At 44.7% G+C, this 22068-nt stretch overlaps 1 protein-coding gene across 1 annotated transcript; it reads right to left on the bottom strand.

Moving 5' to 3' along the window:
- Nucleotides 1-18363: 18363 nt before the first annotated feature.
- LOC125151768 (C-C motif chemokine 7-like) lies at nucleotides 18364-19840 on the bottom strand. Its single transcript, XM_047833199.1, has 3 exons — nucleotides 19715-19840; nucleotides 18864-18981; nucleotides 18364-18469 (listed from the first exon to the last, which is right to left on the bottom strand). Exons 1-3 carry the CDS (start codon nucleotides 19788-19790, stop codon nucleotides 18364-18366), a joined length of 300 nt encoding a protein of 99 aa, XP_047689155.1. The 5' UTR covers nucleotides 19791-19840.
- Between the last annotated feature and the right edge of the window lie 2228 nt (nucleotides 19841-22068).

The raw sequence follows: 22068 nt of genomic DNA, 5'->3' as shown, positions 1-22068 counted from the left end.
TCCTGTGTCTCCCTCTCTCTCTGTTCCTCCCTTTCTCGCACTCTGTCTCTTTCTCACTCAAAAATAAATAAACATTAGGGGCGCCTGGGTGGCGCAGTTGGTTAAGCGTCCGACTTCAGCCAGGTCACGATCTCGCACTCCGTGAGTTCGAGCCCCGCGTCGGGCTCTGGGCTGATGGCTCGGAGCCTGGAGCCTGTTTCTGATTCTGTGTCTCCCTCTCTCTCTGCCCCTCCCCCGTTCATGCTCTGTCTCTCTCTGTCCCAAAAATAAATAAACGTTAAAAAATAAATAAATAAATAAATAAACATTAAAAAATTAAAAAAAAAATAAAGACGTCATGCCAAAACAACAACAACGAGGACAACAATCTGTTCTTTTATGGGTGCCTGGGTGGCTCAGTTGATTAAGCTTCTGACTTCAGCTCAGGTCATGATCTCACGGTTTGTGGGTTCAAGTCTCACGTCGGGCTCTGTGCTGACAGCTTGGAACCTGGAGCTTGCTTTGTGTCTCTCTCACTCTCAAAAATAAATAAACATTTAAAAAAGAACCTGTTCTTTTAGACATGTCCCTAGTGATTGTGATGCATAGCTGATTGGAAGCCATACATCTAGTTCAGAATTCCATTTTATAGTTGGGTAGACTAAAGCTCAGTGAGAAAAATGTGAATTTCTAAGAGTCTCCTTACAAGGGAGTTGCAGAACCAAGCCAGGGCTCAGAGATCATGCCTCAGGCCCAGGCTTGCAACCTTGGAGGGGATGCCCTGGTGCCCTGCCGGGAGCCCCATCCACCTATCAGCACTGTGTTTCCCCAGCTGCAGCTGTGTTGGTAGCCGACCAGCCTGCACTGAACGTCTCTCTGGGGAATGCCCTTGGCTGTAGGGAGCCTCCTTCTTCAGGGTCACACTCTCTTTTTCTGGGGACAGCCCACATCCAATGGTTGGTGATATAGGTGTAATAAAGGCATGTCCCCTTCTCTTAATCGTGGACAACTCTGAAAGGGACATCCCAGCTCAGATAATCTCCTCCAAGTAAAAGAATATACGTCTCTTGCTTCCACCATGAAAAAAGAGGAGCGGTGCCTGGGAGTCAGCTCCCCTATCCTCGGGAAGACTGCTCTGATCCCATACCCAAAAGGCTATTGTTGTCACTGGGGTGTTGAACAGGAGCGGGTTCTGCACGGGTGCAGGTGTGATACAACCATTCCTGTGGCTTGCGCCACACCACTGGGTAGGCTTCATGGTATTAGAGTTTTCTGTGCTGGGAAAAGAAGCCCACTGCACCCCATGCAGCCCATGGCTTGGTAGGAGAACCACAAAATGGAAATTGGGATTCCAAACCAAGGCTGTGCCACCTAAAGAGGAGAATTTACATCTTTTGGGGAAAAAAATTCCCAGTGTCGGATGGAGCCCTTGAAGAGACAAAGACCCCGGTCAAAGGAATTCAAGTGACCTTGCGGCCCAAACTGCCCATCATGAGGTGAGTTTTAGTCAGACCACCAGGTTATAATGCCAGGTGGGCCCAGCAGCAATCCACTAAGATATTAAAACCGTGTATATGGCCTGGGCACCAGCAGGGCCAGAGGGCACAGTAAGCCAGAGAAGCAGGTGACTCACACCCTGATGTCATCCACACTGCAGTGCCTCTCCCTCGGTTCACACCCATGGCTGCCTGAGAAGTCACTTATGGAGGAACTAACAGAGGAAGAGAATGGTTGAGCTCAGTTCACAGGTGGTTCACGTCACTATGTGGATACAGCAAAGAATGGATGGCAGTTGTTCTACAGCTCACCTCATGGGTAGCCTTGAAAGACAGAGTGAAGAGGACACAGCTTTGATCAACATTCCTGGTCGTCCACTCAGGTGACCTGAGATTAGAATATGTGTGGACTCGTAGCCAGTGGGGAATACTCTGGATGGTTGGTCGGGCAGGAGAAAGGTAGAAAGATTAGGGAAAAGAAAGGCTGGTAGGGAGGCATGTGGATGGACCTATGGGACAAGGCACAGGAGGTGAAGACCTTTGTTTGCTATTACTGTCCATCAGAGAACTTGGAGAGCAAGAGAGGCATTGAATGGCCAAGCAAACAGAGTGACATGACCAGTGGACATTGGCCCCTGCAGTATTGGACAGTGGGCACATGAACAGAATAGCAGGGGTTTACGTTACACATAGGCCCTGTAGCATGGGTTCCCACTCATCAAGACCAATGTAGTTAAATGTCTAACCTACTAGCAACAGAGGCCAAGGTTGAGTCTGTGACATGGCATCATCCATCAAGGACACTACCCAGCTATTTGGTGGCAAATACGCATGTGATTACATTGCAACTCTTCTACCCTGAGAAGGAAAGTGATCCATCTTAACTGGAATAGGCACACACTTCCAGGTATGGGTTGGGTATTATTTCTCCAAGTAGTATCTCAGCCAACATCATTACCTGAAGGTTTATAGAGTGTTCATCCACTGGCATAGAGTACATCTCTATAGACCCAGAGACATACTTAATAGCAAATGAGGGATAGCACTGGGCATATGACCATGGGGTCCACTGATCCTACTACATAACTTCTTCAGCAAGAAGCTTCCAGTCTGGTAAAGTAATTGAATGGCCTATTGAAGGCATAGCTGAGGCACCAGCTTGGAAAAAAATATGCTGTATGGATACAGCCCCATCCTCTAGGATTCAATGTATACCCTAAATCAACTAATAAATACTCTTGTATCTCCAAACAGGTAAAATTTGCATATCCAGGTATCAAGAGGTGGAATTAGGAATGGTCCTCCTTACCATCACTCCCAGTGACCCACTTGGGGGAATTTGGGTTTCCTATCTCTGCACCTGAGGGCTCTGTGGGCTCAGAAGTCCTGGTTCCCTGAGGAAGAAAAACCATAGTTTATAGAAAGAGTCTCATTAAACCTCAAGCTATGGCTACATTCTGTCTCTTTAGACTTGCAGGCTAAGAGACCCACAGGTAAGGGGAGGAAGGAGCCACCATCTTGGTAGGGTAATTAACCCAGGCCAGCAAGAGGAGGTGGAAACAGGGGCAGAAGAGACTATATTTGGCTCCCAGGTGATCCACTTGGATATCTCTCGGTACACCTTTACCCAATTTTGATGGTGTCACAGCCTGAGAAGAGCATGATGACCAGGCACTGAACTCCTCAGGAATGAGGGTCTGAGTAATACCCTGAGGTCAAGCCACCTAGACCAGGGAAAGTGTTGGCTGAGGTTGAGGGAAATCTAGAATGAGTGTCAAGGAAAGAGTTAATAAGTATCTAAGATTCTGATCTTGATTTCAGTGCACGCATGTGTGTGTGTGTGCGCACGCGCATCTGTGCGCACGCACACGTGCGTGTTCCAAGCAGTTCTCCATCACTAGCTGGATGTCCTACAATTCAACTCGCTCCTGACACTATCTAGCCGGAGATAGCATAAGATGACACATGTTAGGGTTCAGTCCTACAAGACTGCACCCACCACCCATCCACCCCTGACCCAACATTTCAGACATCAATTGCAAGTCCAGATGGTCACCTGTGCTTCTGACTGACCGGCTCTAGATTGGAGGTTCCAAGACACCCTCTTTGGGTTTGATTAATTTGTTAGAGCAGCTCACAGAACTCAGAGAAACATTTTACTTACAAGATTACTGGTTTATTATAAAAAGATTTAACCCAGGAATAGCCGGATGGAAGAGAGCCATAGGGCAAGGTATGGGGAAAGGTCATGGAGCTTCTGTGCTATCTTACAGGGCACCATTCTCCCCAAATCTCCATGTGCTCAACAACCAGAAGATCTCTGATCCCTGTCCTTCTGAGTTGTTATGGAGGCTTCATTACATAGTCATTGGTCATTGGAGATGCCTCAGCTCCAGCCCTTCTCCGCTCCCTAGAGCTTGTAGAACTTTCAGTCCCAACCATCTAGTCATGTGGTTGGTTCCTCTAGCAACCAGCCCCCATTCTTAGGTGTTTTCCAAAAGTCACCTCATTAACGTAACAAAAGACACCTTTATAGCTCTCATTACAGGAAATTCTGAGGGTTGTAAGAGCTCTGAGCCAAAAATAGGGTTGAACATCATATATTCTTATATTTCTTATTATAAATCACAACATCACAGTATTACAGTCTCAAGACCAGCTGCAGCAGTGAGGAGGGGCACTAGTTCATTCCACTAGCCTTGCTCTTACAAGCTGCTTGAGGAAAAGAGCCTCAACAGATTCTCAGATGAGTTAGGATCTATCCTATAACTGAGTGGATGAGCAGCTAAAGGGCCAGGGCCCGGTGGATTCCCTGGTGGGTTGCCAGATCCTGCCTCCCAGAACTGGTGTTTTCCTTCCCCAGCTGCTGAGTGTGTTGGCAGTCAACTTGCTCTAAGCTGTTTCCTTGTAGGAACTGTCCTTGGCTGACAGAGCGAGTGCTGTCTTGCCCAGGATCATGCCCTTTTCCAGGAGCAGCCTGCCTCAATGACAGATTCATATGGGGTATAAAAGCCTGGGTCTTCCTGCCCATTTGGGTTATCCCAGTTCTAAAACTTCCTGAATAGCACTCGGGGCTGAGGTGTGCTAGGCTGCAGGAGAGGCTGGGAGACTTGCTGTGCCTGGACCGCGATCCAGGGATTACTCTGGACAGGAGCCATTCTGCAGTAGTCCCTAGAACATCTCTGACGGCTCCTGGAGACCATGCTTCTACCTGAGGCTCTCACAGAGAAGCTTCTGAGAAAGGTTCAGTCTGATGGACAGTAGCCATGCCAGCTTGTCTGACTTGGGAGTGGCCTGCCTGACTTGGGAGCATGACTGCAGAACTTGGTGCCCAGCCTTCCCTGCTCCAGGGTGGAGAACTGACATTTTCCAAGAAAAGTGCTCTCAGAGCAGATTTTGTGAGGTCATTTGTTAGGTCCCTTAGTTCTTTCCCTAAAACATGATTCTTTCCAGGGGCACCTGGGTGGCTCAGTCGGTTGAGTGTCTGACTTCAGCTCAGGTCATGATCTCACAGTCTGTGGGTTCGAGCCCCACATCGGGCTCTGTGCTGACAGCTCAAATCGTGGAGCCTGCTTCAGATTCTGTGTCTCCCTCTCTCTCTGCCCCTCTCCCGCTCATGCTCCATCTCTCTCTCTCTGTCAAAAATAAATAAACATTAAAAAAAGTGATAATTCCCAAATTATAGATGGGCAATCAAGGCCCAATGTAACACCTTGGGAGAGACCAATTCTGGATATGAATTGGAAGTCACCTGCTTCCCAGGTCAGTACTGTTTCTAGTGCCTCATGGTGCCCTTTATATCACCTTGTGCCACAGCCACAACACATAGTGACCCAAGGGGACTTTGGTGTGAATTGTACCCCTTGGAGCTATGTAATGCGGTGGACTGCTGGATGGAGTGTGATGGAGTGGGCCATTATCCCTCCAGATTGGCAGCCTCAGACTATGTGGAGTTACACCAGCAGGGCATCCAGATGCTAGGGTGGCCAGATGTTTGGGGCAGTTAATTTATATATATATATATATATATATATATATATATATATAGTCCCAGCATAATTTTTTTAAAATTTAAATTCAAGTTAGTTAACATATAGGGTAGTCTTGGTTTCAGGAGTAGAGCCCAGTGATTCATCTCTCTAATATGACACCCAGTGCTCACCCCTTAAATGTGCCCTTCTTAATGCCACCCGTTTAACCCACCCCCCAATCCACCTCCCCTCCAGCAACCTTCAGTTTGTTCTTTGTATTTGAGAGTTTCTTATGGTTTGCCTCCCTCTCTGTTTTTATCTTATTTTTTCCTTCCCTTCCCTTATGTTCATCTGTTGTGTTTCTTAAATTCCTCATATGAGTGAAATCATATGATGTTTGTCTTTCTCTGACTGAATTATTTCGCTTAGCCTAATACCCTATAGTTCCATCCACGTTGTTGCAAATGGCAAGATATTATTTCCATCACTGAGTATGATTCCACCGTATATATATATATATATATATATATATATATATATATACCACATCTTCTTTATCCATTCATCAGTTGATGGACATTTGGGCTCTCCCCAAAATTTGGCTATTGTTGCTTCTGTAACCATTGGGGTGCATGTGTCCCTTTGAATCAGCAATTTTTGTATCCTTTGGATGAATACCTACTTGTGCAATTGCTGGAGTGTAGGGTAGTTCTATTTTCAATATTTTGAGGAACCTCCATACCATTTTCCAGTTGCTGCACTACCAACATTCCTACCAATAGTCGTCTCAGCATAATTATTAATGGTACTTCCTTTTTTTCTCAGAAGTGTTCTAATTTGGGCAATAAAAATGACGTTGATATGACATGTTCATCTTACTTCTTACTATATGAATGGAACACAACTCCTCACCTTCCTAGACTGGCCTCAACCTTCCTTCCCAAATTTCCCCACTGCTTCACACAGATTCTGACCCTATCGCCTTCCCAGTGGGCTTCCACCCAATTTGATAAACACATCACAATCATCCTTATTTCCAGACATTTGCTCAAATCATACCTGTCTCCTATCAACGTAGCCTGAAATACCTTTCAAGAAGCCCCTGCACTTGCCCATCCATCAAGAGCTGGCTTAAGTTCTAAGATGAAGCCTCTCTAAGTGCCTGGAAAGCCTTAGTCTCAGTCAACTTCTTTCCAAGGGCCATCTAGACTTCCTTTGGTTTCCAATGTTTGTTTTAGCTGTGTATTGGGAGCTGGAGGATAATCCGAAGAAGAAGCTCAGGCACAGGGATGATATCACAGGCTACCGTAATAGGCCACTGGAGAGACTTGGGGCAAGTGTGAGGTCTGCCAAGAAGGGAATTGTGGTGATGGGGTGAAGGTTTTCCTGAATGAGGGGCTAAAGTACTTGGGGTCTGGGAAGCCGCTCTTAGGTACCACAATCAGAGGGATGGAGAGGATGAGGTCCTGAATCTCATTGAAGACCAGTGGAATCAAAAGGCCATGTGTCAGGCACACAATTCCCACCCCATAACCATGCCGCTTACCCCTACTTCTATCTTTCTCCCTCCCCAGTTCAATATAGAACCCCCCACAAATATTACAATGGCTGACTGTAATAAAAAGTATCTATTTTTATGTATTCCTAAAATAACATGTACTTTCGCTTTATGAGTCATGCTTTGATTTACAAAGAGCAATGTGTTTTCTTAAAAACACAAAATACCTTCATATGGAAGATCTTCGCCAGGACTTCTACAGAATTCTAGGGAGGTAGGGAGGAGAGGAGTCCCATTACTCATACTTTGCAAGAGACTGAGTTGGGGGTCACAGAGAAGAAGGGAGCTGACTTTCTGCTTTATATTTTAAAAACAAGGCAGACCCTCCTGGCAGATCAGTTTAAAGTTTTTCAATAACTTAAACGCAACATGTTTTATTAAAATGATTAAAAAGAGTACTTGGGTGGCTTAGCCCGCTGAGTGTCTGACTCTAGACTTCAGCTCAGATCATGATCCCAAAGTCATGGAATCAAGCCCCACTTTGAGCTCCATACTGAGTTTGGAGCCTGCTTGAGATTCTCTCTCTCTCTCTCTCTCTCTCTCTCTGTCTCTGCCCCTCCCCCCTCTCTCTGCCCCTCTCCCCCTCTTGTGCTCTCTCTCTAAAATAAAAATATATTAAAATAAAATAAAATAAAATGATGAAATAAGGGGCACCTGGGTGGCTCAGTCAGTTAAGTGCCAACTTTGGCTCAGGTCATGATCTCGCGGTTCATGAGTTCAAGACCCGCATTGGGGCTCTATGCTGACAGCTCAGAGCCTGGAGCCTGCTCTGGATACTGTGTCTCTCTCTCTCTCCGCCTCCCCCTTGCTTGCACTCTGTCTCTCTCTCTCTCTCAAAAATAAATACATTAAAAAAATTTTTTAAATGATGAAATAAAAGCTCTTCCTTTTGGAATGAGGATGAGATTATTTTGGAATGAATCTTAGGAAACCGTTGAAAATGAATCAGGCATTTCTCAGGCTCTGGTCTGGCTTCAAAAAGGTGAATATTTATGGGTTTGAAGTTTGGGGTTTGGGGCCAAGTACTTCATGGCATTCTAGACACACTCCTCCCTGGGACCACCTCCTTGGCCTGTTTGGTGGGATGAAGGGGAAACAATGAGAAAGATCCTCTACAAAAATTGTGTCCATTTAACTGAATCGTGTCCTTTTAAACCTTCCAGGACCATTTGCCATGGGGCAAGGGGTTGCCATTGGACAGGACGAAGTGGACAGAGAGAGGAGGGGAATCTGGGGGTTATCTGTCACTCTTGATGGCCCAGTAAAGCCATCCTTGCTCTTGACTCAAAGAAACTAGTGTGAGCTGAACAAGCTTCTAGGCAGGGAGTTAGGCATGAAAATTTCCTGTTGTGAAATTTCATGGATTGAATTTCCATGGATCGAACTCTTTGAGTCCATAACTCCAAGTAACTTTGAAATAATCCTGTATTGCTCGCTGCCCCTGAGAAATGAATTTTGGGGCTGGGAGAAGGTGAGTATTGTCAGAGGCTCTCTGCTGCTGGTGATTCTTCTGTAGCTCTATGATCACTGAACAGAGAACTTCCCACTGGCCACATTAAAGCAGCAGATGGTTGGGAAAGAAGCTGAATTTGGGGGAGAAATAAATAGAAAGGATAAGACACTAATGACATATAGATATTTAAAATCATGATTTTGTAAGAAAGGAAGGATATTTCAGAGAAGGCAAAGAAATGATGTAAGATGTGCAGGTAGAATCCATCTGCTCTGAGGTCCTATGTCTCTGCCTTTGATTCACTGTCCCCATCTGGGACCCACCACCCCTGGCAAGGGTATGGGAAAATCTTGGTCAGTGCAATAAGTTCTATCTCTGCCGTTATGAAGAGCTATGTGGCTCTGTGATAGTCATGATACAGTTCACCAAATATTCTCCATTCTCTGCTTTCTGGAAACTCGATAGACTTGCATTTCCTGGTTACTTTTGGTTGGTTGGAACCATAGCTAGTTTTGATCAATAAGTTAGAAAACAGAGTGGCAAGTGTCATCTCTGAGCTAGAGTTTGTATTTGTCCGTGCAAGACCCCCAAGAGCTTTCTTTTTCATTAAAAAAATTTTTTTAACATGTATTTATTTTTGAGACAGAGAGAGAGAGAGCATGAACAAGGGAGGGTCAGAGAAAGAGGGAGACACAGAATCTGAAACAGGCTCCAGGCTCTGAGCTGTCAGCACAGAGCCCGATGCGGGGCTTGAACCCACGGACCACGAGATCATGACCTGAGCCGAAGTCGGACGCTTAACCGACTGAGCCGCCCAGGCACCCCGAGCTTTCTTTTTCTTTATCACAGTAAGCAGCAATGTCCCCAGTGGCAGCTGCTCCTCAATACAGAATCCTCAGTATATGAGGCTAAAGCTTTAGCCAGCACATTAGAGATAATTTAGTACAGTGAGAAATTAACCTTCATTGTTTTAAGCTACTGATAACCTAGGATTATTTGCAACCACAGCATGCATCATCTTATTCGGACTGAAACATGCAAGAAATCTAAGTCATCAGAGGATGGAAAAATGAGTTATGATACAAACACCTACATGGTTTCCCAGAGTCAAAACATGTCACCTTGAGATTCTGTTGGGACCTCATTCCCCTCTTCAAACCACTGTTTGCGAAAGCCATCTCAGTTCGGTAAAAATTCTGGTTCTACAATCAAAAGATTTCTTTCCCCTCCGCTACTGACAAAAATACCTTCTGTGCCACAGTACAAGAACATCTCTTTTGTGAGCCCCATCACCGAACACTGCAAGGGCAGTCAGATCTTGGACGCACATGGTGCCTTTCTCAATACTCGTGTCAGGCAAGAATGTGGGGACTGGCTTTGGTGACCTGGATTTCTAGCTTTGGTTGGGACGTTTCTTGTTCACTCATGGCACCTGTTTGCCCATCTTTAAAATGCAGGGTTTGTAGCAAGTCTCTGCAGATTCTTGCTGATCTGATAGTTCTGGAGGTGGTTAGCTTTTCTGTAGGGAGGGAGGGGTTTACCTGGCTGGGTGAGCACCTGGGTGCTGAAGGCAGGCACAGGAGCACTGCAGAGACCTTCCTGGTAGACAGAGGGTGAGGATGCAAGTTTCAGTGTGACAGCGGGCATTTTTCTGGGTTGGTCTCAGCCTTTCTGAGACACTGGCTGCTCTGCCCACCTTTAAAAAAGAGCAGAGAGGGTGGGACCTTCCAGGGAGGCTTTTGGCTGGCCAGGGTCATGAGCAAGTCATGAAGAAGGAAGCGCTTAACTGCTGACCAAGTTCCAGGTCCCAGCAAATGAACAAGACATAAGAGGCAAACTAGGGTGTGTGTGTGTGCGTGTGTGTGTGTAGGGGGGCACATTTGTCATCTGTCCTGGGGCTCAAAGTATAGAATGTGTGCATATGGAATGACTTGTGTGCAAAGTATAGAATGTGTGCATATGGACCTTGGATACTATTTCTTAAAAGCTCTGCCTTTTCTCAAATGACACATCCGTAGTTGGGGAGGCAAGTGGGGAAACTAAGGGCATGATGATGAGGACATCCAGGAACCCCCCTGGTCCCTGTGTTCATGTGGTGGCCTTTAGGATTTGCAGGCCAGGAAAGGTTCCTAAAACTCCTGCTAGGCTCCCTCCCCTGCCCCGCCAGAACTGTAGCACATAAGAACCTCATCCTTATGTTTCAATCTCATGGTCGTAGGCTTTGAGATCCTGGGATTTTAGTGTCCTAGGACATGACTAGATTGTTCTTATTGATCTTGACCTCCTGTGAATTCCTGCCCCAGCTTTACTGAGGCATCAGCGACAAATAAAGATTGCATATATTTAAGGTGTACAGTGTGACAGTTTGACATATATATATATATATGTCACATATATATGTCACATATATATGTCACATATATATGTCATATACACACATATATACATATATAAGTCATATACATACATATATATACACATATATATGTATATATGTGTATATATAGTGATATATATGTATATATATGTATATATAGTGATCATGGCAATCAAGTGAACCCACAGGCCCATCACCTCACATAGCCTCTTTTCGGTGTGGTAAAAGCATTTAAAATCTGGGGCGCCTGGGTGGCGCAGTCGGTTAAGCGTCCGACTTCAGCCAGGTCACGATCTCACGGTCCGTGAGTTCGAGCCCCGCGTCAGGCTCTGGGCTGATGGCTCGGAGCCTGGAGCCTGTTTCCGATTCTGTGTCTCCCTCTCTCTCTGCCCCTCCCCCGTTCATGCTCTGTCTCTCTCTGTCCCAAAAATAAATAAACGTTGAAAAAAAAAAAAAAATTTAAAAAAAAAAAAAAAAAAAAAAAAAGCATTTAAAATCTATTTTCTTAGCAAATTTCAAGAATACTGTGTGGTATTATTACCTATAGTCCCCATGCTGTACAGTAGATTCCCCAAAACTTACTCGCCTTATAACTGAAAGTTTGTACAGTGTGACAGACCCTTCCCCAGAAAGACAAATCAAAACCACCATGAAATACCACCCCACACCTATTAGGATGGCTATCAAAAAGACAAGGCATAACAAGTGTTAGTGAGGGTGTGGAGAAAAGGAAACCCTCGTGCACCGTTGACGGGAATGTAAATTGGTGCAGCCACTGTGGGAAACAGTATGGAGGTTCTTGCGAATCTGTAAACTATTTGCTTAGCTGCTAACTCTCTTCTCCCCCAAATGGAATGAAATAGCAAAAGCCTATACATCAAAGACACGGTGGTGGAGGTCTGTTTGAAGCAGAGTGGGGGGCCCCCTATGCTCTCACCCCGCAAGTGTTCAAGAAATACTTTCGGAAAACCAGCAATCTGTTTCGCCCTCGCTCCCTGAGCCCATGTTCCAGACCAGATGACTGGTAGCTAAAAATATCAAAGAGAAAGAGGAGACAAGAATCCAACACGTATCCTTTTTTGTGCACAACGCCAAGCCCCTTAATGGGAGATGCTGCAAGGACAGGCAGTCTTTCATGGTGTCACTATGGTGAATTACAGAATTGAATATTGCCATAGAGACACCACAAGGGTCGCCTGGTTTTTCCTGCACACTTAAATATCAAGTTGATTGATTGGAACAGGTCATAGAGAGGTGTGTTGAGAAGGATTCTGAGGCTGACTGGTGATGTCTGTCATGGGCATGGGATTAAGAGAGTGCCCTTGATGGCCTGCATGGTCTCTAAGCTCCCATCTGGAATAATTGGTCTATAATTACTCAAAAAGGGACCAAGTAGGAACCAGAAAACCTGGACCTTCATTGTTCTCTCCTGCTCAGTTCCAGGTGAGATGGTCTAATGTGGACCCCAGAATCAAGATCCTGAGTTTGGATGGTTTTGCCACTAACTAGCTTTGATGCCATGGACAGCTTACCTACTCTGCTAGATTAAGATGGAGGGAATCATGCCTACCTTAGAGGATTCTTGTGTGAATTAAGTGAGTTAGTATATATAAAGTGCTCAGAAGAGTGATCAGATGGCTGTAGTCAGTTGCTCTGTAAGTGGAAGTCCATCATCATCGTCGTCGTCGTTCTTGTTGTTATTAGGAAATAAGAAGGATTTTGCCAGCCAGGGGATGCTAGAAAACGACTCCAAGTCTGGCCAGATGGCTTTCTCCATATCTTCTCCCCAGGTTCCCCCAGCTTCTAAGTAAAGACATGCAACCCCGGGATGGTTTCCAGAAATGCTTGAGTTGCACTTGTGGGAGATGCGGAATCTCAAAAAGTGTGTCCAAACAACATGTTTGGAATGTTTTTGACCTCAGAGGCATTAGGCTGACATGGTTGAGTGATTATATTCCCTTAGTAGAAATAATTTTGTAACTGCTGGGTGTCTAGAGGGCCCTATCAGCAAGTGATTTTCCATTTTTGTGTTTTCCTCCCAGGGGTTTGGATTTAACCTGGACCATAGACACTTCAGTGGGAAAGAATAAACTGAATCTGAGACATCCAAGTTTAGCGGCTGTTCCATCCAGCTTCCTGGCTGTCTCTAACAGTGGGGGCAGCTTCACCAGCTGTTTTGTCTCTCTTCCTGGGGGTTCTCTCATGGACAAGTGACCTGGGCTAGGTCCACTACTTTTTTTGGTCTGGTGCCTGATACATGTGGGGTGTTGGTGGGGAATGACTCTGAGCGATGGGCAGGAAATGAGTCCCTCATTGTGAAAACAAAATTCTAGCTTTCTTTCTAAGGATGAATGATCAGTGGAAAAAAAGATCCCAGGAATTAGGACTCTTTTTTAGTTTAGTTTAGTTTTGTTTCTGTTCTTGTTTTGCAGCTGTGCTCTAGACTTCCTCTAATCATGCAAAGTTACACACAGAATTGAAAGAGACATTAACATTCATTTTATTCCAACTCTATCTTAAAAAAAAAAAAATAGAGACCTGAGGACCAGTGACAAAATCCCTAAGGCAATGTGGTATGTTTTAGGCTGAGTCCGATTCTAGAACCCCTGACTCTTGACTCCCTACCTTGTGAAACCTTCACTGCACAGTAGCCCTTAGACTCAGTTTTCCCTTGTGCCAAACAGAACCATGTAGGGTGTGCTGCCTCTCTCTCTCAAGTCACTGAAGATGTCTGCAGTTTCCTGTTACTTTTGGAGGAAGGTTACTCCCAATATATGTTAACATAAAAATTCTAACAATGTGTCTAAAGAAATAGCATGTTCTCCACAGCAGTGCTAACTTATTCAATGTGAGCAAGCACTGTATTACTTCACTTATTTAATCATCCCAATAAACCTACAAAGTAGGTTTTCTAAGTTCATCTCAAAAATGAGAAAACAGAGGCTTAGGGAAGGCAAGCAGTTTCCTCTTCTGCAAAGTCATTTCTAAAAGTGAAGTCTGCCAGGGGGCCCTGGTTGGCTCAGTAGGTTGAGCATCCAACTTTGGCTCGGGTCATGATCTCACGGTTCATGAGTTCTGGCCCTGCATTGGGATCACTGGTGTCAGCACAGAGCCTGCTTTGAATCCTCTGTCCCCTCTCTCTCTGCAACTCCCCCATTTGCGCTCTCTTTCTCTCCCTCTCTCTCTCTCTCTCTCTCTCTCTCTCTCAAAATAAATAAACATGAAAAAAAAGAAATAGAAGTGAAGCCTGCTTCTCAGAGTTGCCCTGAGAAAAACCAAAGCTCTTTTATTTATTTTACTGTTTATTACATGATCTTATGTAATCCTCTTGGTACAATCAACTTCAGTCCTTTGTATGGTGAACACGGAGGCAAAGGATGGTGAAAGTATTTCCCGGAACCAGTTGGTCATGGTAACACTGGCCTCTGCTTCCAGAGCAAGGACAAAACTCACAGCAGCTCACTGCGACAGGTGTTTATTTCTGTGTTGTTCATGTCACGGCTTGATGTTGGTCAGGCAGCTTGCCAAAGGCGCTCTTTTCTTAGGAGTGACTCAGCAATCCAGGCTTCTTGTAAATCACAGCCAGCATCTGGAACACGTGGCCTTCAAGTTCACTGAGGCCAGGGAGAGAGGGTTGATAGATTGTACAGGGAGCTTTAAAGAACTAGGCATGGAAGCCTTGACTACCACATCTGCCTACATCCTGTGGCCCTAACTCATCATACGACTCCAAGTGCAAGGAGGCTGAGAAGTAAAGAGAAGATCCTGGGTGAGGGCTAATAGTTTCTATACAGTCTGCCCTTTGTCACTGCTTCTCTACCTAGGTTAATGCAATTGACCAATCCCCAAGAGAGATCAACCCAAAGTCCTATACGGTCATTGCATCAAATTAAATGTCCAGGATCTCTGGATGGCAAGTGGTCTTCTCTGGCAGGTGAGGGCATTGGATTCACTCTGTCCAGAGACCTGTGAACTGAAAAGACCAGTTATTTGCCCTTGACGTAATATATCTGGTTTGGAGAGGACAGGTGCTTGCAATCAACTACTTCATTCGTGGAGGGGAAGATGGTGACACCAGTGGCCAGTGCTCTGTAGCGATCCTGAAATCCTCCAGAAAGATGTTGTGAAAGTCCCTCACCCTTGGTTAGGCTAGATTCTGCAATCTGGGGACGCTCTTTTGTCTTGTTGATCCTGGTGCCTGATTGCTTTTGTGAGGTCTCTCCTTCTACATTATTCTTTGGCCTCCTCTGAAGTGGGTGTAGAAGAGACATGATCTTCCAGGGGCTTCTGCAGCCTTTGAAGGTGGCTTGCTGCACTGTAGAGCTTGAAGTTTGTTTTTATTTGGAACGGCCAGTGGTATCTTGTTTTCAGGCAGGCTCATTCATGGTTTTATTGGCCATATGGTCTACCGCCCTTGAGAACGTTGCAGGTTTCTAATATCTTCCCACCAGGCTATTTGATATATGCCAGCAGCCACAGCCTGGATCTTTTATATATACTTCTCACATTATTTTTTTACCTTTCCCTCTCTCTCTCCCCTCCTCTTAACGAGGCTTGAAAAGGCAGAGCGGCAACTTCAGTCTGATTTGTGCCCTAAGTTACTTCCTCCAACTCACAGTTTTTTCCTGAATGTTTATTACTGAAATCCTTTTACTTTTTCCCCTTAAATTACCTTCTCTTAATGTTTGAGGCCTAGAAACAGATGGCTTTCCAACAATGTGAGATCCTGAATTTGTGGACTTTATTCCAGTTCATTTTATGTTAAAACCAGTCAGTTCTTGGGGCGCTGCGTGGCTCAGTCAGTTAAGCATCTGACTCTTGATTTCAGCTCAGGCCATGATCTCATGGGTCGTGAATTCAAGCCCCATGTCAGGCTCTTCACTGACAGTGCTGAGCCTGCTTGGGATTCTCTCTCTCTACTTCTGTTTCTCTGTCCCTTCCCCCGCTCATGTGTGCTCTCTCTCTCTCAAAAATTAACTAATTACTTAATTAATAAAAACAGTCAATTATTTCCTGAGTTCATCTCTTTCTTGCAATACCCTAACAAGTGCAGAGAAAAACAACCAATGCATTATGGATGCATATTTTTAAAACTCTCTCCTTGGAGCTACAATTTCAGCAGACCAAGCCTGTCAGCTCTGGCACTTTGTACCAAGATTCTCCATCATTTCAACCTGAGATAGCTTCCTCACTGCCTCTGCCAAATGTCTAGTCAATGTTGCACATTTTAGGTTTTTACTGGCAACCCACGATCATGGTACCGATTCCTCCATTAATCAGGGTTAGGCCAGGGTCCCAACTGCAGTGGCTTAACCCGATGAAAGATTATTTCTTTTGCATGTCACTGAACAGGGTAGGCCAAGTGGCTCTCCTCTGACGGCTTAAGGATGTGGGCTGTCTCCATCTGAAAGCTGAGGTTTTTGGAGCACATTGCCTCCAAGGTCAGCACAGCAGAGGAAGAGAAGCCCTAAAGTGTGAGCTGTTTATAGGGAAGTGGCTTCCATCATTTTGGTCCTCACCTTTTCGGTTAGGATCCAGTCACATGGCCCCTCAATAAACACAGTGTAGGCTGGAAAATGTAGACGAGCACACGAACATGTGGTTGGCATTTTCAGCCTCTGCTATTTCAAGTCTAGGGGATGGGAAAGTTCAGACTCCTCATGTCTAAGCCAGAGGCATAGGTCAAGCCCAGAGACTGCATTGATCTGAAAGAGGACATCAGGGAACTTCAAAGTGTACCCATCACTCTTCAGCAGACAGGGCTGGGAACCAGTTGCAAAGATGGAAGGAGCACCTTGCCCGCCCAACACTCTGTATTAGAATCTTTGGTGATGGTACCCAGAAATCTGCTTTTTTATTAATGTCTTAGAGATATTGAGGCCAACATGAGAGCCATTGATGTACTATAAATCTCCATGGATGCGGGCTCAGTCAGGAAAAATAGCTTGCCCTAATTTACCAGGCACATGAGTGGTATAGCCAGTCAGATTTTTGAATCCCATTAAATTTTATGTCCAGTTATGTATCAGCTTCTGTTCCTGGTTGTCGTTTGGAATTTCTCTTTAACACTCTGGGTCCAGAGAGGCCCATTGAGAACAAGTGAGTTCAGCATTCCTTGAAAATGAAAAGATAGGCTTGACAAAGAGAGTGTGATCAGATTCTGTTTGGGCTTGGGCACATGGAACACATCTCTCCTTGCCTGTCTTACTACCTGACACTCTGCTTGTATCTGGCTGCACCACACGACTTTGCTGTGTCTCATTGCACGATCGCATCTATTTCCCTCCTACCCCTGGTCATCTTCCTGTCATTCCCCATTGGTATTTGAGATTATGCTCCTTATTGATGTTTGGAGATGAGGACTATTGGGCTGGAGGAGGGGGAAAGGGCTGTTGGACCTTGGTCTGAGCATCAACAATGGCAGCAAATAGTCACCAGTAAATTGTCTGCTTGCCACCAAAGTGTCTGACTTCTACTGACCCCTTGAGATTTCTACTGCAATTTTGATGCAAACTGCCCCCCCCCCCTTCCAAGAAGCTCAGCTTGAAGTTATCAAGGGTTTGTCAGTATGCTGCCTTGGATACAGGATCCTGACCCTCTTTGGTCTTCTTCAACCTCTGGAGATAGATATCTTTAAGACATGTGGTTCCTAGGTGTGGAAGGGAACTTCTGGAGTCATCTGTTGATCCCCTCCCTGGTTTCTTAATGCAGGGGATACTTGTATTATTCTGGATTCAAAGTTGATTACAAGAAAGAAAACCAACCAGCCACAAGGCTGATGCAACAACTGAGAGGAGAGACCACTGGGTAGGGCATGGGATGGTGAGAAAAGAAATGACTTTGGAAAGGAAGAAGGTATTTGAACAAATGACTGAAACTGATGTCAGATCTGGAGCTGTGGAGCTGGCTAACCCTGGCGCCAGCCAAGCTGACTTTCCTTGACATGCAGGTGAGCCCAGCTTGGGGGCAAGCCCAGAGTCTATCATATACTCATTCCTCCAGAACACAAGCCCCACCTTCTGAATCCAGCCCTCCTTTCTCTGGCACTCCAGAGAAAGCTTTATCGTATCCTTTAAAAAGGCATCAAAGTCAGGTTTTATCCAAAAATATATTTTATGTGAAAATTCAAGAGCTGTACATATAAAAATATTCAGTTCTATAATAATATTATGTTTCATAGGGACATCCCCTCCTAAAAATGAAATATATGTATATTTGCATTGATTCATGCACAGATACAACACTACAGTGAGGTAGTGAGGAAGGAGCACCCTGTAGTTTTGAAGGGTCTGAAGGGTCAAAGGTTTGCATTTGAAACACATCCAATTCCAGAGCCCATTAAATTAAAATATTAACAACTTAGAAGACATAATACACTACTTAAGAAAAACCATGATTCACATTATTACACAAATTTCATATTCCTTAGAATTGTAATAGAATAATTTCAGAATGCATGTTGAAAGAACAGGGCATATACATTAATTGTTCCCTGAGTACTGACTTGGCTTCATTGTGGGCATGAAGGTTCATAGCTTTGAGGTTTGGGTTTTCTTGTCCAGGTACTCCATGAAATCCTGGACCCATTTCTGCTTGGGGTCAGCACAGAGCTCCTTGGCCTGTTTGGTCTTGAAGCTGTGGGTAAAGAGGGCAGTTAGATGGAGCACCTTGAAGATTCAGCTTGGGAGTGTAACCTACTCTATGGAAAAATTGCCTGGCCCATTAGCCTGAGGTTAGGAAGGTGCCTCTGGGGAAGCAGCTGTTTTTGCTGACCTAGGTGAAGCCATCTTGGCTCCTAGATGAAAGAACTGACATCTGAACCAATGTCTGGACAGGGAGCTGAAAATGGGAAGTCTCTTTACTTTCTTGAATTCACTTTTCCCATAAAAAAAAAAAAATCCTGGGATTGGATTAGTCTAAGCATCTGAGGGTTAAATTCCAACTCAGTCTTATCATAGAACCCAATCCACTGTCTGGGAGCGGAGCTCAAGATCAAGGGATGAGTGTGGGTGGTCATGGCTTCACTCACATCACGGCTTCCCTGGGACAATAGCTGCTGGTGATTCTTCTGTAGCTCTTCAGCTTCTGGATGGGGATCTTTCTAACGGTAAATCTATAGCAGCAGGTGGTTGGGCTATTAATCCCCTCTGTTGAAACAACAACAACAAAGGCTATTGAGGGTGTGTGCTGGGACTTTCATTTGAAAAGTAGGGAACAGTAAGGAGGAGGAGTCAAAGGAAAGGGAAGCCACCCACCCTAAATCCCTAAGGACTAGGTCTGTCTTGAAGTACCTAAATCTGTCTTGAAACTCTCTCACTTGCATGGACCGTAAAGTGGAAGGATACCACAGCTCATTAAGAAGAGAAGAGGAACTGGTGACAAATCTGGGTATTTCTAGGAGAGACTCATAGAATAGTCCAGGTCCTCAGGTCAAGGGGACCCCAGCTATAGGTCCCCCTCTAGGCTCTGAGCAATCTGTTCCTAGTTGTCAGTTTGTCTGATACCTGCAGCCTCTGCAGAACCCTGTCTCTGGATCCTGGGCTGAATGAAGCATAGACCAGATTCTGGGTCTCCTCCTTTCCCCTCCACCATATCTGGAGATACCCTGCACACTCTCCACCAGAGTCCCCTTCTTTTTGATGATCCAAGTCCCCAACCCCTGTTGCAAGGAGCCGGGGCAGTAACTACATGGAGGGTGTGATTACAGAGCTAGAGTCCTGGGAGGACTGGATTTGGGGTCCACGGCTGGAATTCTCATCCAGGCTCTGCCCTGGAGCAGCTGTGTGATCCGCCTCACTCCGTGTCCTTCTCTGACTTTCCTGATTATGAGAACCCAGAGATGGGGTGGTGGGCTTCAAAGGGAAGGAGAAAGGGGCTTACCTGGCTGAGCAAGTGCCTGAAGGCTGAAGGCAGCAGCTGTGAGCAGCAGGCACAGAAGCGCTGCGGAGACCTTCATGTCTGCAGGGAGCGAGGAACTTGGGTGTGAGAGCTGGAGGTTTCCAAGCTGGTCTCAGCTTCTCTGCTCCTCTGGGGGTTCTGCCTGCCTTTTATAGGGAGAAGACAGGAATAAGAAGAAAGTGAGTGGATGACAGGGCTTTGTTCTTCTGAATGAATCATAGGATGGAATAGTAAATCTGCTGAGCCATTGCCCTCCCCTGAGGAACATACTAGGAAATGAGAGAGAAATGTGATTGATGCTGGCCTGCTTTCCATTCAAGCTCTGGTGTGTTGGTGAGGTGCTGGCTATGCCCAGGCAATGTGTGATCTATGACTGTTACCAAGGGCTCCTTTTTTTTTTTTTTTTGAAATGAAACGCTTTATGTAGAAAAAGAAAGGAAGTAGGGTTACCAAATCAAAGAAATGTAAGGGATTTCCCCAATTTTCCTTTCAGACAGCATCTCCAGGACCCCAGTTTCCAGAGAAAGTAAAACTTTGGCTGGGCTTTAAAATGGACTAAAAAAAATCCTTTACTGCTTTAAATCCTGGTGGCTTTTCTTAAACCCAAAGAAGAATGCGATAATAGGACATTAGCAGAAAAGTAGACTTCTCTATTTTTAGAATAATACCTAAAATTGTATATCTAGTAATTAAATGCTATAACAACCCATCTGAAAACAGTGATTTAAAGCAAGAACAATAATTGATTTTGCTTTTGGATATAGGGACTTGACTAGCCTCAGCCAGGTAGTTCTTGCTCAGGGATTTTTACATCATTGTAGTTGGATGATGGCTGAGACTGGGGTCATCTCAAGGCTTTCACTCAGTGTCAGGTGTCTGAGCTGGGAGGTCTTAAACAGCTGGGGATTGGATCAGATGGAAGCTTCTTGCCCCCCACCCCCATCTTTCCAGTGGTCCCTCCACATAGCTGGATATGGATATTTTACATGATGGTTTAAGACTCCCAGGTACAAAGTTAGGGAATATAGAGCACATCTCTTAATTTGAGGACCATAAAAGAATTTGCAGACATGTTTTTAAACCACTATCTGTTTCATAGGCTATCTGAACTACAAAGCACTTAATAAGATCATGGGATGCTGTGGTTTTTAAAATATCGGATTATCTATGAAAATATTATTACAAGTAAAAGAACAGAAGGGATGGGGTGCCTGGGCAGCTCAGTCAGTTGAGTGTCTGACTGTTGGTTTGGGCTCAGGTCATGATCCCAGGGTCCTGGAATTGAGCCCCACATCAGGCTCCGTGCTGAGTATGGATCATGCTTAAGATTCTCTGCCTCTTTTTAACTCTGCCCCTCTCCCCTACTCACACTCTCACTCTTTCTCTCTCTTATAAAAAGAATAGAGGGGAAGCCAAACTTATGAATAAAATCAAAGTGGACTTGCTCAGTTGGAAGCTAAGACAGGAGTCTTCACAACCTCTCTTCTCGTACATATCTCAAGGATCTAAAGACTAGATTTTGAAAACCAGTTGTCCGTTTGCTGTTTCAACCTGCCTTTGTTTATATGCACACACTACAAGCTCATCAACCAATCGCTGATGATATTAATGAAAAGGGGGCTTGATGAGAGGCCCTTGGCTTTGTCCATCTTTTCTATTGTTGTTCAGTCTTTATTTAATTTACTTCTGCTCTGATATTCATTACTTCCTCCCTTCTACTAACTGTGGGCTGAGTGTGCCCTTTTTGTTGTCTCTTGAGGTATAAAGTTAGGTTTGTTATTTGAGATCTTTCTTTTTTTCTTAATGTTCACATCCATTGTTACAAGCATCCCTCTCAGAACTGCTTTTGATGTGTTGCATAAGTTTTGGTTGGTTGTGTTTCCATTTTTGTTACTTTCAAGATATTTTTTATTTCCCTTGGATTTCTTCTTTGACCCATTGATTGTTTAGGGGTGTGTTGTTTAATCCTTACATATTTGCATATTTTCCAGTTTTTCTCTTGTTATTGATTTATAGTTTCATACCATTGTGTTAGGAAAAGATACTTGGCATGAATTCAATCTTTTTAAAGTTTGCTAAGCCTTGCTTTGTTATCTATCATGTAACATTGGGGAATGTTTTGTGTGTGATTAAGGAGAATGTACATTCTGTATACATTCCATTTGATCAGATGGAATGTTCTATATATGTCTGTAAGGTACATTTGATCCAAAGTACTTCAGGTCCAACATTTCCTTACTGATTTTTGTTTGGTTGATCTATCCATTGTTGAAGAGGGTATAAAAGTCCCTTACTATTATTGTGATCTATTTTTCCCCTTTGATCCGTTAGTATTT

This window comes from Prionailurus viverrinus, chromosome E1 (assembly GCF_022837055.1).
Source record: "Prionailurus viverrinus isolate Anna chromosome E1, UM_Priviv_1.0, whole genome shotgun sequence".
Classification (NCBI taxonomy): Eukaryota; Metazoa; Chordata; class Mammalia; order Carnivora; family Felidae; genus Prionailurus; species Prionailurus viverrinus.
Note: the sequence above shows the minus strand (reverse complement) of the source record. Positions and strands in the feature narration are given on the sequence as shown.

Coding starts and splice junctions, on each gene's coding strand:
- LOC125151768 (XM_047833199.1), bottom strand. CDS start 19,790: ATGAAGGTCTCCGCAGCGCTTCTGTGCCTGCTGCTCACAGCTGCTGCC. Junction 18,982..19,714: donor TCAGGCACTTGCTCAGCCAG/GTAAGCCCCTTT, acceptor TTGTTTCAACAG/AGGGGATTAATAGCCCAACC. Junction 18,470..18,863: donor TGTCCCAGGGAAGCCGTGAT/GTGAGTGAAGCC, acceptor CTTTACCCACAG/CTTCAAGACCAAACAGGCCA.